General features: G+C 37.6%; 1 protein-coding gene across 4 annotated transcripts in view; it reads left to right on the top strand.

The window, feature by feature from the left end:
* The window catches only part of Zasp66 (PDZ_signaling and DUF4749 domain-containing protein Zasp66), a 57068-nt gene extending 42961 nt beyond the window's left edge, over nucleotides 1–14107 (top strand). For all 4 annotated transcript variants that reach the window (XM_086977836.1, XM_086977837.1, XM_086977838.1 and 1 more), the window contains 4 exons: nucleotides 3616–3757; nucleotides 9182–9326; nucleotides 10032–10143; nucleotides 13256–14107. In XM_086977836.1, coding sequence (XP_086833962.1) covers nucleotides 3616–3757; nucleotides 9182–9326; nucleotides 10032–10143; nucleotides 13256–13387 — 531 coding nt within the window. In that variant the 3' untranslated portion in view covers nucleotides 13388–14107. The remainder of the gene's footprint in view (nucleotides 1–3615; nucleotides 3758–9181; nucleotides 9327–10031; nucleotides 10144–13255) is intronic.
* The last annotated feature ends 331 nt before the right edge of the window (nucleotides 14108–14438 follow it).

Below are 14438 nucleotides of genomic sequence, written 5' to 3'. Positions count from 1 at the left end.
GCTCTCTGTCTGTATGTCGTTATCCGGCCACGTTATGTTAAAAATGACTAAGGGCCATTCCGCAGTCAAAAAAGATACGGTAATAGCTTGTTTATGGAATAACATTTTTTTGTTTTTATTTACCCTTAGATACTCTCTGCTTCAGTGTCGTTGTTGGAGTGCCTTTTTGAAGCCAAAATTTCTATGTCAACGTAGACTTTTCTGCGAACAAGCCCTCCAATGGTTTTGTTCGTTGTCTATGCGAAGCGCTCTAATTTCCGATAAGTTTGTTAATCTCCTCCAAAAGGACGTTGTCACCCCCCCCCCCCACGTTTTCATCACTCCTATTCGGAGTTGCGCAGTCGTAGTTTTCCTTATCCATATCTTTTACTGTCAAAAAATCTCTCTGTGACTAGAAAGAAACTTCTTCGTGAAGTTTTCCAGCAGTCAGGTTCTCACGACTTATGCACTTGTTGGGCTGTATGCGGGAAGTACGGAGCATACCGGTGGATACAATTCAACCAACAAGTGCCGCTTCTACTGGGTTTAAGTAAAAAGTTGTATTATGCGCAGCCATGACATTTCAAGGGATATATTTGCACCTAATACTTCTTATGTGGCTTCGAAGTCATGTCTCGTGGTGCTGCGAACGAAATCTTAGACAGGTGCATATTTAAGAGAGGCCGAACCGTTGGAAGCGCACAACTGGTCTCATAGGCAATATTCGTATCTAAGAACATCGGCTTAACTAATTATAATTTCCCAAACAGGGTTCTCTGTTAATGGTAAAACATAATTGGGGTGATTTATTATTCCAGAAGGCTTCACTTGCCCAAACAACTTTCTCACACTCTACTTTTGTTGGTTGGGGACAGCTTTACGACGCTCCAAAGGACGATACCGATCATCCTTTAGTAGATTATATGCGACACTTGGTCGGTATATCCTCAAGCCTGGAGGTGTCAAAGGGAACACGAAGCAACTGACAACGAAGTTATTATGTTGTCAGATTATATTACTCATGTGTTAGCGGTACGTGAATTCTTGCATAGTAGCGGACTTAGGTTATAAATAAAAATATAGTTTATATCAGTGTTCGACGAAATAAAAATATCAATAGGCAAAAACGGGCGCGGAGTTATACCGTTTACACACAGTTTAAGAATGTTTCAATGACGTTGTCACTATGAAATAATAAATACATTTTTATAATAATCCTTTGCATCTCTTTTTCGTGTTTAAATATTGATTAAGTCTTTCAGTATGAAACGCAACACACCGAACACATATACTCACCTTTTTTAATTTTCGATCGAAGTATCCATCATCTTTATCCATCAGTTTCTGCTATTTGGATGGTAATTGATTCATGCAATTGCTGTAGCTGAGGAGTGATGGCGTCCTTGAGATTTTTAAAACGTAATTTCGACATCGTGTTAAGATTTAAAAAATTGGTTTTTGACAAAATTGGTATGTGGAACAATACCTGGCCAAAGCACTCAACTGTAACTCCTGCGTTCTCGCCGCAGTAAGTCTTGCTGTATGAGACTGAGTGTTGTCGTGCAATGTTTTTTATATAAATGGCCGACTCCCTGCAAAAAACAAACTGGATCCACGGCCGGATCCAAACCTAGACCAATGCCTGTCCCTACATGTAGCGTGCAAACATGTTACTAAGTGCACTATCACGGAGATAATTGTCGTCGTGCAACAAGAGTAGCTTCCTAATCTTGGATGCTTAATATAAAGTTTGCTTGTCCTTTCCCATTGTTGACAATATACTAAGGACGTAATTAGCCGATTAGAGCTCAGTACTGTAAAACATAATATAATATAAATGCCGGATAACGCCTTCATTCAACCGCCAAGTCGACACCATAAGCTACTGTATATTTGCTTTAAGGTTGTTGCATATTGATGCGAACGTCTGCGATTGTTGCAAGGAATTCAGTTTTATTACAATTTTTTTATTTGTGTTCAGTGTGAGAATAGGTCACGTAAAAATAAAGAGCTCTACACCCCTGTTTTTGATCATTCAAGTAATGCGGCACTCATTTGACTAGTTTCGTTTCCTTATTAATGCTTCGAAACGGACGGCGCCCTTTGAGCAAACGTTGAGTTGAGTTGGCCCCTTCCATATCTCATAACCTTCGTTATTCACTTTCTCAATTGTCTTCCACGAGACTGATTTCTTAAATTTTTTTTTTACCAACGATTTATTGCATTTCTAGCAGTTATTGCAAGTTAATGCACCATAACTCGATAACTCAAGTGATGATATCCAAGTAAGCATTCTAAGATTTCTCGAATACAAAAGGAAGCATCAAGATACGTTGCACCGTTATAAATTAGCTCTATTGTTGTTTGTCAATTTAAAATTCACCAACTATTTCGACACATTAGTAATACGCTTAGCTATTTCGTCGATTTCTTATATAAATAATATATAATAAGTACTAATTATAAGCAGCCTTAAGCCAGATGAATCGATAAAAAACGGAATGTGGATTTGTCGTTGCTATGCTTATCTCTCATAAATAACTCTCTTATGCTATTGAGATTGCAGTTTTTTGTTCATTATGTCTCTCGCGGTATTGTTGCCTTGATGCACCCTCTTTGATTGTTCTGTACCCGTAGGTTTCATTACATAAAACACAATTCTAGTCATATGACGAAGTGTAGTGGCGCAACTGCAATTGTTACTTTGCTTATTTCGAAATTAAAAGTGTGACTGTTTTCTGCCTGTTACAGTTACGTCGAACTTCGCTTTGTTGTAGTGTTTGGCAATAGTATAGGCTAAATAAATACCATAAGGTTTCGCCGGACGCGGGAAACGGAGGCGCATAATTCAGTAACAATAATAATATCCTATAATGTGGTAATAAATCAGCACTCTATATACAACATAGGCATTTTCTCATAACAATCAATTCGAAAATAAAATCAACAATATCTATGAAACTCATTCTTTTGAATTCGACTAGCTAGCTTCAGAAAATAATATGACCATATAAAAATGTACGTGCAATCTTTATGACACCCGTAGGAAGCCAAACATTCCATGCTATAAGCGATAAATAGACTATGTTTCATGCTGAAAATAGCCGTACAGCATCGAGGAAAGGCCTAAAAGCTGAGGTATAATAGCTAGGAACTTGAATCGAATTTTTATATGTGAGGATATTATATACAGTATATATATATACTATAATATATATACAAATGCACCTATAGATAGACAAACTATGCCAAAGGGTGAATAATAACATTATTGCGTAAACATGACTGTCAATAATCAGTGTTGCTATCCCATCGTTACAAAATAATTAGTCTATTATAATGATAACCATATATGTATATTATTTAATATCAACGGCTGTTAACCTACCACTATAAGCCTATTTCTTCTACTCCTGCCTGTGCAAAGATCACATATCAAAATTTGCCACATCAGCTTATGCGATAAATGCCGCTGATGATTCCAGTGAAATCTACAACATTGGACTGATAAAAATAGCAACTGAACGTTAACAGGGAATGTTTTTTCTTCCTTCACATAGAAGCTGTGCATTAGCTATTGGTATTTCTAACTTCAATTAATGATAATCGGAAATAACTCTGCTTTAAAACACGCAGGTGTATCGAAGTGCGCAGCTAATATACCCAGGCCCAAAAGCGACTCACGATTGTGTACTCGGTTCATACTTACGCCACGTCCGCGAACCGTATTTTAGCACCGTGCAAGTGCCCTATGGACCAGATATGCATACCCGGGTAGGTAAAAATCTGGAAAATTTCAACGCATGCCAATTGGATTTTTAGGCGCATCAATAATGTATGCAACCTCATAAACATATAGAAAGTACCCTTTACTAGAAGCACAAAAACGTATATACATATATATATCCATGCCTAACTTTCCTTTGAACTTGCAGCTAAAAGTTTAGACAAATTTGCAAGTGCAATACCTTGCTCAGAATAGTTTATGTCCGTTTCTTTGTTTTGTAATAGAATTTTCGTTATAGAAAAACGCTAGACCCAGAAATTCACATTGTGCTATCGAGCTTTACGTATGACACTTTAACTGTTTGGCATTCCATAAAGCAGCTAGCATGGAACAACCTAAGCCACCAGGCGTTTATTATGTGTAGAAGGCAAACACGCGCACATGTACACTTCGAAGCTGCGTATAATCCTCACTTACAGCATATTTTGGAACCCCTTTACTGACCAATAGGGTTGCAACTCTCAATACGCTTTTGCACTAATTCAACCTTTGATAGTCAGAACAATAATAATCTATAATGCAAAACAATCTTTACTGAACTAACTAGCCCTCTTCTGTTCGTAGCCCATATTTCTCAACGCGTGACTCACTGATGCAATCATCGCAATGATAGCTTTGCAAGTTTACAGTAAACAGTAATATCGTCCACAAAAAAAAATCTATACCTAGTCACGAAAACGAGTCTTTGATCGAATCTTGAGTGTAATGCAGGTGCTTATACAATATACCACCGGATCTAAACGTGTCTTTGGCTCTGCTATAGCACTGCCCTACAGATTTATTCATAGCAACAATAATGAATAGTGTCGGTTTCGGAAACCGCGTTTAAAAAGATGGAACGCTAACCTCTACGTTTCAACTCGCCAGATTCTAATTTTATTTCATTCTGTAATTAGGTGGCAATTCAATAAGGAGAGCTTCAAACTTAAATACACACCTTATATCGAAACTAGTTATGCCCAATACAGGTTTCATATGGACAAAGTTAATAACTTCTATTAATCCTTGTATCGCTTAAATACGGGTCAGTACGGGGCAGAATTTCGAAATTCTAACTATATACAAGATGGCTTATGAGTTGTTTCTAAAACTCTGTGCCATTTCTGCCGGCATTCATGGCGGCGGCCATGTTTCTCCAATATAACCATCATTAATTACGATTTAAACCTTTTTCAAATGTTCCCTTCGCTAATATGCAAGCTCCTTTTTGTTAGTTCGAATCAGCTAATCGATGCTATTATGTTAATACTTGCTGAACTTTTGTTCAAAAACGCTTCATATGTAGTAATATAAAAATCAAATCTGTCCTCTCTGGAGGCTATACGTACAACTTCCAGGACATATTCATATTCTCAAGCTGGCAGTGCTGTAATAGGCCAGAGCTGGTGCACCATCTTTTTCTTTTCATCTGGAGCTTTTTTTGGATATTTTACATATTCTAGGTCGCAGTACAGTTTGTAGAACATGCAGATCAATATTCTATTAATTAATTAATTTTTCTGAAAATGGCATGACGTCCTTTGTAACGGTTAAAAATTTGCCCATAACAGACGCATCCCCTAGTTTTGATCTTTGCGGTTTATTTTTTGCATCATTGATAAACATTTCTTCATCACAGCCATTTGCTGCTTCACTCCTAACAAAACGTAAACGATATAGATTAAATCGCTTGGTTCTCAGGCAGTATTCGTCCAAGTCTTTGATCACATGAAGTAAATTTCAAGCGTCTACGAATAATCTATAATGCGATAGCACATCGCTACAAACCTCTCCGACAAAACACGATTGTTACAAAATGCGCTTTTCAACGGAATCAATTAATTCTAGAGAGAGAACCGTTGTTTCCCTATCGCAGACTTTTTGTTGTGTTGTAATGAAACTTGCTTCAGCTTCTGCAGAAACATACTCATCGGCCACTCTGTATACTGTCGCTTTAGAAGTTTATTAGTTTGTTGACACTTCATTTAGCGTGAAAAGATTGGGTAATAGGTGATCTTTACTCAGACTGCAAGGTTGTCGTATAGGGGTTGCGACTCGTCATAGCGGTTCATCCAGAGATAACCAGATCATGTTGAAAAACAATGTATTATTTTCCGCCATGATATGTTTGTTGTTTTTTTTCTTGAAAGGACTGTCTCTTTTAGTATAAAAAAAAAAAGCAGATAAGCGCATGTCTACTATGACAAAAAGCTCGCCAGAGTCTCGTCCATGTTAGACGAGCCATACGCTGTCTTATGAAATGAATTTAATTTACTGCTATCGTACATATACTGTATAATATCATACTGTATTCCCTAAGTTATAAGGTCAACACCATAATCAATATTGACCCTTTTATGGCATTAACTGCACAAGACCGTTGTGCAGAATATACTGACATAGTGTAATATAAAGAAAACTAACCCCGAAGGTGTCTTCCATCTTAAATTAATCTCCCGTAGTTGACTACACCAACACCACAGCATATAAACTTTTCCCAGTATTATAAATTATGCTAACACTTCTAGTTTTTCTCTATAGTATGTTTTCAATCTTATATTAGTCGCCGTAACGTTTTCCATAACATTATCTAAAATATTTGCATTTAAAATCACCACGGCCCTTTTGGTTGCCACAATAGAACCAACTTTCTTTTCTGAAAAGCATTTTTGAAGCAGCAAACATGAATATATTTTAAACGATCATTTTGTTTTTCGGCCTACGCTATGATTTATTCACATAGTTTTCGCACGGCATTTTAAGCAACACGTCGATTCGTTCTCAAATGGGATGAGGCGATTCTGGCTCTTGTTTCGAGTTGTTTGCCCTTAGGCAATGGATTTAGATAGGCGTAATTCGATGAAACAATGTCTCTGTTTAACAGCATCAGTTTTCTCTCAGGCTTTATTAACACTTTGATAGTACGTTACACCTGGTTTTCGTAATATATACAGGCCAGGACTATTCCCCGAAATTTAGCATAAGGCTTTATTGGGGTTTCTTTCAGTTTATGCCAAGCTTAGAAGGGTGTCACAAAATTCTAACTGCTCTCGACTTACAAAGAAACAGGATGTATATGTCAAGTTATATAATATCTATATCAAGTTATATGATATCTCATAGTTTTTCTAATTGGTACTATAGGAGAAATTAAATAAGAAGCTGTTATGCTGTTATTTACCCACCTGTGACGAACCCAGAAATCTACGTGTTGGGTAAGAAGGCCAAAGGAAAAGGTGGTTTAAAAGTTTTTATAGAAGTACGTAATAGATATTGGTTTCCTCAAATATGTTCTTAAAAGGTATATCTTAACTTTTGAGCATACGATATAAATTGTCGTTTAAATGTCCAGTTTTCGTTTTCAGAAAACGTCAGCACCATATCCTGATATTAGAAACCTTCTGGTTTCGATTTATACAGTTGTTCTTGGACAGGCTATTTTTTCAATAGTTTTCGTATCTAAATAATTATATTTAGATTCTTTGATTGTAAATAACTTGAAAATCACAGGGATATATCTCAGTACAATCGGAGTCTTCTAACGCCGTTTTCCACGCTTGCATCTACTGAGCGTTGCGAAGAGACAACAGCAAATACTTAAATATTAAGTACTTCCCAAATTATTACTTTATATTATTATCAAATTATTACAAATTAAAACTTTCTAAAAGGCTCCTGAATGTCCCACTGAATAATTTGGTAGCTATTCAACTGTCTCAACGAGAGATGTCGATTTTGTATTCAGTAAAACCTCCATCACAAGAACGTGGTCGATATTAAACAACGGGAACTAGAATACAGCAGAAAGGTTTTCAGAGTTCTACGAACAAAGCTGCCTTACCCTTTAAATTGATAAAGTTTTTAAAATGAAATTCTTACAATAAGAAGACGCTTCAGATAACTAAATGCCGCCAAAAAATATGTATACAATTGATAATAAAATAATAACACTGCTAGGGCTCACTCAGAAGCGCGTTATAAAGAAGATGTGGATTCTGGACCGGTGACTGTAATTTTCTTTAATAATTGAATACACTTTTTATATCACAAACGTCAGGGAAGTGCTCTCTGAAAAAGACAACACCCAAAGACTTTTTTCTGCTCGATTTTTTGAAACTGTCTTTAGCATGAAGCATACGGGTAACTTAATTTTTACAATAAAGCAAAACCTTTCTCAAACTAAACTTAGTGATACCTACATACTATTATGATATTAATATTCTATTAATATTACTATTACCATTACTAATATCTCCGTGACGATATAAATATAAGGGGTATGGCTGAAGAGCAGCGATTCCATCGGTCAACATCAAAGCACCTAACGGGTCCTATCCAACTTTATGACCGCGCTGGGACGGCAGGAAGACCGGTGACGATGACCTGAGAGATGTTCTAACCAAATTCTTGGGGAAATCAGCGGAATCGTTTACGTTGGCTTTCAGAGAATCAAGGCTAAAAATATTGCTTAAAAAGTTTTATCTCGCAAAGTGAGAATTGGTATAAACTCGCCAGCCATATTGGTACCTAAACTGGGTGGCTCGTGTATGATGCGACTTGGAGGTTGTATGAGACGATTGATGGGAAGTTTTTACAATGAAGCTTCTCAATAGCTTTTTCTTAAAGAGAGCAGATTTACAGGAACGGCTCTTCTCCAGCTACACAGCTGACCTGTTTTTTTGCGAGTTGCGATTGGTTCTCTAACTTTGTTTACTTAACGTCTGGGAAGTCAGTTCTATTTGTACATTTCATCAAGCCGGCAGAGGTGAACATTTACTTGGGGTTAATACCATTCCATCAGAATTAAGTAGAGGAAAAAGCCCATATGCATTATATATGGCACTTTAACCAAAGGCTAGTACTGCCACTATTTTTAGGACGAAAAGCGAGCCGCTGAATTGTCGGTTCGGCACGGTAAACGATAATTTGGTGATCGAAATGTAGGGATTTACTTACATGGATACCAGTGCAGACTACTCAGAACTTTTTTAAGAAAAGAAAATGAGAGATAACCGCTATTTGAAGCTAAAAGCGAGTGGATTGTCATCTTTACTCCAGCAAGTACGACGAGAAGCCGGAGCGGCTGTAAATAAAGGGGACTTGTTGATCGCTAGGGGAGTTTTAGCGGCAGCGATACCCAAGGCTTCACTAATTTTACCAGACAGTGGAGTATCGTTGCGCATTACAAAAAGCGGAATTTGAGAATCCAATAAAGTTACGTCGTGACAATTGACAGGAGCCTAAGAAGGAGCGCGCTACATTTGGCTTGATGGAAGGAAAATAACTAAAAAAATAGAGCGTCGGTAGTTATATCAGCGCTGCACGAGCAACCGCTCGAAACTCTCTGCCGATCGCAAAGCCAAAGTATCAATTTTTCGTTAGCAGCATTCTGTAAGACTATTTGAAATATATTCCCTATTTATGCATTCCAGGTAGCACAGACGGTTCAGCAACGTGCGTTTCCTCATCAGACACCTGATGGCCGCAGAATTATCCATCAGAATTACAACAACCCCGGGGGACTCTACTCTGCTCAGAATGCGTCCGACGCTTTTGCACTCCATACCGGCATGCATTCACCGTGAGTGGGCAAATAGAAATATATCACTAGACTTAATCAAGGATTTCGCTAATAACAAAGAAGAAGACCGACTAGTCAAGGAGAAGTCCAGATTAAAAAGGCAGCTAGATCCGGCAGCTGAAAACATTTTATTGGAAACACAATGAGTAAAACGCCAAACTATTATAAATGGACCTTTCTAACTGCAGCTGAAAAGAGGACAGGGCTTGGATTCACAACCTCAGGTTCCAAACTCAGTTTTGCTTAAAGCTCAGTGTTTGTTCAATTATTCGAGCCTTAAAATCAGCTTACCGATAAATATATTTAACCGTACATTTTCAGTCTTTTAGTCCGATTGGGTCAAAGGGTAAATATATGAACATATGCTTTTTATCCGTATCCAGTGCCGCAGCTTAAAAGTAAGTATACAGGCTGGTTGGACGATAACATGTATTGTTAAACAGTCCTGTTTCATTCCCCTTTATGAACTGTTTCGTTTAATAAACGATGTACTGCTCCTTCAACAGCTTACATGGGTGCAACAAAAGGGTCTATTTTAAACCAAGGCATGCATAGTTTATAATGTTTTTCATGAGGTGTTTAGATTTATTTGTACCAATACCCTCAGTAAAAGCCTATTATTATTCGTCGCGTCTATTCTGTTTGTACAGTTTAGTCGTATTTCACATTGTACCTGCACTCTAATTTCGGCACTCCCTATTTTAGTCGTTCCGTGGGCAATCCGGCTTCAAAATTAGCGGACATCACTATGTCCCCCACTTATCAACTCCTTCATGCTGGTGAATCTATTCAGCAGCATTCGCCATCCCTGGGACAGGTAATATGCATTAGTTACCACTAGTACATTGATGTATTTTCACTTTTTCAATCGAAGTAGATCATTATACAACCACATGTTTCAGTGCATGCTGTGAACGAATTTAGCGATAGCCCGTGTTATAAGGACATCAGACATTTTCTTCGCTCGTCAAGAAACGTTTCATACTGTTTTTTTTTTTACTAAGCTCTGTTACACATTATTATATATTTTTCTATAAGATTTGACAGAATAAATTGTAGAGATTTATTTATTATTATTATCAAGTACGCCGTTGTCTTTGCGCTCGGCACCAGGATGGACATGACAAACCGTCCTTTTTTTTGGTCCATTTATGGGCTATCCAATTTTTAAACTTTTTTTTTATTCGGACGGCGTCTATACTCAGAGTGTACACTCTGGGTACAAAATAGTATTTATAAACTGAGTAGAAATGCAATTGCATGGGTAGAACTTTAACCTCAGCGAATAGGTAAGTAAAGCAGAAGTTTAAAATACCTAATAATTTTGTGTCAGGTATACGTTATTGGAGTTTCCACCTGATATTCGTCTATTACGTGAAGAAATTTGAGCGAACTTGTAGAACCCAGAGAAAACTTAGCGCTCTTTCAGTAGACAATTAAAGTAAAAAGAAATTGTTCGGTTGATGTACAGTTGTGTAATAATCTCAGACTAAAGTGTCACATCGGAAATGTCTGTATTCTATTTGATACTTATCAAAAATGTGCAATAAGTAATAACTAAAAGACTTCGCACTCTTCGAGGCAGGCAGATAATTCTTTAAATGAAAAAAAAAATAAAATAGTTGATATAGCTCAAGCAGCTCAGGCTGAAAAGTCAGAAGTCGTTATCTAAGCCACATGGTGTTGCTACAAGTTTCTGTATCAAATTTTTATGCGTAAACAATTTTCTATTTTTATAATATTTCAATGTATCTTTTTGAACGTATTTATAGTGATAATTATATTAATATAGTATTAATGCTTCACTTCCTTATTACGAAAATTTTAAAGTAGAGAACTTCGCTAAAATATTATTGAATCGTTGTGTATTGCTCTTTCATGTAGAATAGTTGACCAATTAGCTCTCTGTATTACGGATTAATTTTTCTTATTTTGATACTTCATGAAGAATTAATAATTTACCTGTTTAACGTATGTATTATTTAATGTGCTGTTACTCTTCATTGCGTGAGTCTTGAGGACATTTTTGAGAAGACTGGTAAACGAATTGTCCACATATAGTGCATAAAATAACACGCTACCGCGCGCCATAGGTTGATATCTTAAACCAGTCCAGACACATCGTGAACGCTACAATGTGTATTGGTGAATTCCATCTAATATGCTTAAACAGCTCATAATTGTAGCGCAAAAGCCGTCCTCATGTTAGCCCAAAGATCTGTTGTTACGTTCCCGGCAAAATGGACTTGTGGATGCTTGGTGCACCTTATAACGAAAATAGGATTTGTACAAGTCAGCATTTTCTAGCAGACGTGTGCAGAACCATTCTGTAGCTCTGCCACTGTCTCAGCAAAGCAGCAATCCACACAAGGAACTTTGTTGAAATCGCTTTCTTCGATCCGTTTAAGGGGTTCCATGTGGTTGGTTCGTTACTACCGTCTTAAAGCGTTTTGATATTGTGTAGGAAACTTGGCTTCCGAGCGGGCAGGATCTATAAAGAATCAGTGAAAATACCGCACGCCCCTTGTCATGATGAAAACTCAGGACATTCTTCAAAGGCCAAGTCCGCAAGTCAAACCGTCATTCACGACGATCCAGCGAAGTCGACAATATCAACCCTGCGTGTCTCTGCCAAAAGATCGGATTCACGGTTTTATGTTGCTAGTGATGATATTTCATTAATGTTGGTTAAACAATGGTCCAGTCAGAACAGGCACATCATTAAGGCGATTGATAATTTACTACTAATTTCTCAGTGCCTTTCTTGAGCAGTTTGGATCAAACGGCAGACGAATTGGCCAGCACTGTAGATAGCCTAAAGGAATAGTATGTGAAGCTATTGAACTAGGCACGACCTATGTTCTCCATCTCACAAAGGGATGTCCGAAGCCACACTTTCGCAAAAACTGTGTTTTCAGTGGAATAGATGTATAACTGGCACGCTATACAATCAGTCAGAGGTTTTTTTGCATCTCAGTTTTGAGGAGATCTACGTAGCTAAAGGGGCACAGGCCAAGTTTTGTCAAAAGAATAATATTTTTTTGGCTGCCGGTAGCATGACACCGGTAGCAAACATACGTTGGCGTCCTTCCAAAATGAATATCCCATAAACCTGCCTCCGCACGGTATCCTCTCACACTGAGAAGAGTGTAAGTACCTTAAGAGTTCACTTTTAACCTACTTAAAGGTGGCTCAAGAGTTTCCGTCGAGAAAATAAAATATTTAAACGACGAGTTAGACTATTTAAAGCCAAAATTCCTTAAAGGTATGCCTAACGATAAAGGCGACTTAATAAATACTTTAGTGCAAACCCTCAAAAATTTTGCATTTCGGTCGCTAATGAATGCTTGCTACAGATAATAATAATAATAATAATAAGTTGGACGGCACCCAGAGATGTTGCATGTACCGTCGCTATTGGTTTCACATAAGTAGACAAAGTTCCAGTGGAAAAGCACGTCCAATAATCTTGTCGTACTGATACAGTTAAGATGTGATATTAGAAATGACGTAGGGGTCGCCATACAAGCTATGCTGGGTTACCTGGCCATCAATATCGTAAATTGCAAAATCATCGTGAAACACGATCTTGGAAACGCCTCCCAGATTTAGGTGAGACAATTGCTGTTTTCATTAGATTGCCAAAATGTACTTCCCCAGGCGAGGTCTTCTCTGGGGTTCTTCTCTTCGTTGGAAGCTCGTTGTGGTACCACAACGAGCTTCTAATGGAGTTCATTTTTGGGCTGATAGCAGGTCGAAATTTGGAAACTATCACTGGCTAATACTCACTATGTTTTGCTTCTAACACCTTTATTTATTCGAATGTTTACTCAGCATTATTGTGAAAATGCAAAAACATGTTTCGATTTAAAGCTCCAACCAATAAACAGACTGCATCCCTAATTTATATGTTATGTTGTATTATATAGGTATATTCGCCTACACAAAGCCAGGGTCAAGGACCCTGGAAAGCATCCATACCACCGCGAAGCGCTCCGACCCAGTCTACGTCGTTTAATACAATTATGCATGCCGTATGCCCACCTGGAACAAATATGTAACGACGTTCGCAGCGCCGGTCACAGCAGCGGACGAAATTAAGGAATAGCGCGAGTCTTCGACCGGTCATGTTATCTATGTCGCCCAGCAGAAGAATTCAACAGTTGATAAACTTAACTCTCAGCGAAAATCTTCCTTGAAATTATAATAAAGTGAAAACTATTTATTGTAGATAGCTAGTTAAAGAGAACTTGAAAATCCTCCGGCAAGCAGTATCGTTCAATTATCTTAGTTATAATCGTTTGAATGTCATTGCCTAAAGAAAAGTTTAGTCAATTATAAAAGAGAAATATTAATCCCTAAAATGATCGACTCCGGGTACTCAGTTACTATCTTTATGTTTCAATGAGCGTTTTCCATGTGAAGATCACCTGATATTTTCTGTTATGGACAGGGATTCTGGGAAAACCGTTATACAGTGTGCAATATTTTCCAGGATTGTTCACAATTCAACGACAAATATATCATGGAGAATAAAAAACAGATTTTCCCAAATCTTGACTATCCCAAAGGATAAATGTTGAAATCACTGTCCTTATAAGAATTATGATAATTTATGTATAATTGTCTCAGAAACAGCCGGTTAACAAAGTGTTCCCGTGAATCCAACTATGAGATCAACTTTCGCATCAACCTATCCCTGCTATAATCGTAATCATACTAGAGCACAAACGAACAATGTATCAGCGGAATTTTCAATAAACGCAAGGATCTATACAAAACATTTGTGGTGTTTCACATCTGCCGAATAGACTATGCGCTATATTCTCGCGCTATTAGGTCAAAGGTATTTTGCCAAGTATCGCAAAAAGATACTTTGCCCTCATCCTAGTTGGTCAGCAAAAGCGAAAAGAATTAAATAAAATTAACAGCATATTATCTTCTAACATAAACTGATCAGTTCAATTTGATGGTGCACATGCAGCGACCTAGGACGCTACTTAGGACTTAGTGACTCATTTCGAAATGAGACCTACACTTTTCTCTAGAACACTTCTTCAATATAACTACTTCAGCCAAGATGAGTCGCTTTAATAGTCAAGGGCGTTCCTC

The sequence above is a fragment of the Varroa destructor genome, unplaced genomic scaffold, assembly GCF_002443255.2.
Source record: "Varroa destructor unplaced genomic scaffold, Vdes_3.0 BEIS01000001.1, whole genome shotgun sequence".
NCBI classification, from domain to species: Eukaryota; Metazoa; Arthropoda; class Arachnida; order Mesostigmata; family Varroidae; genus Varroa; species Varroa destructor.
This window is presented reverse-complemented; position numbering and strand designations above follow the sequence as displayed.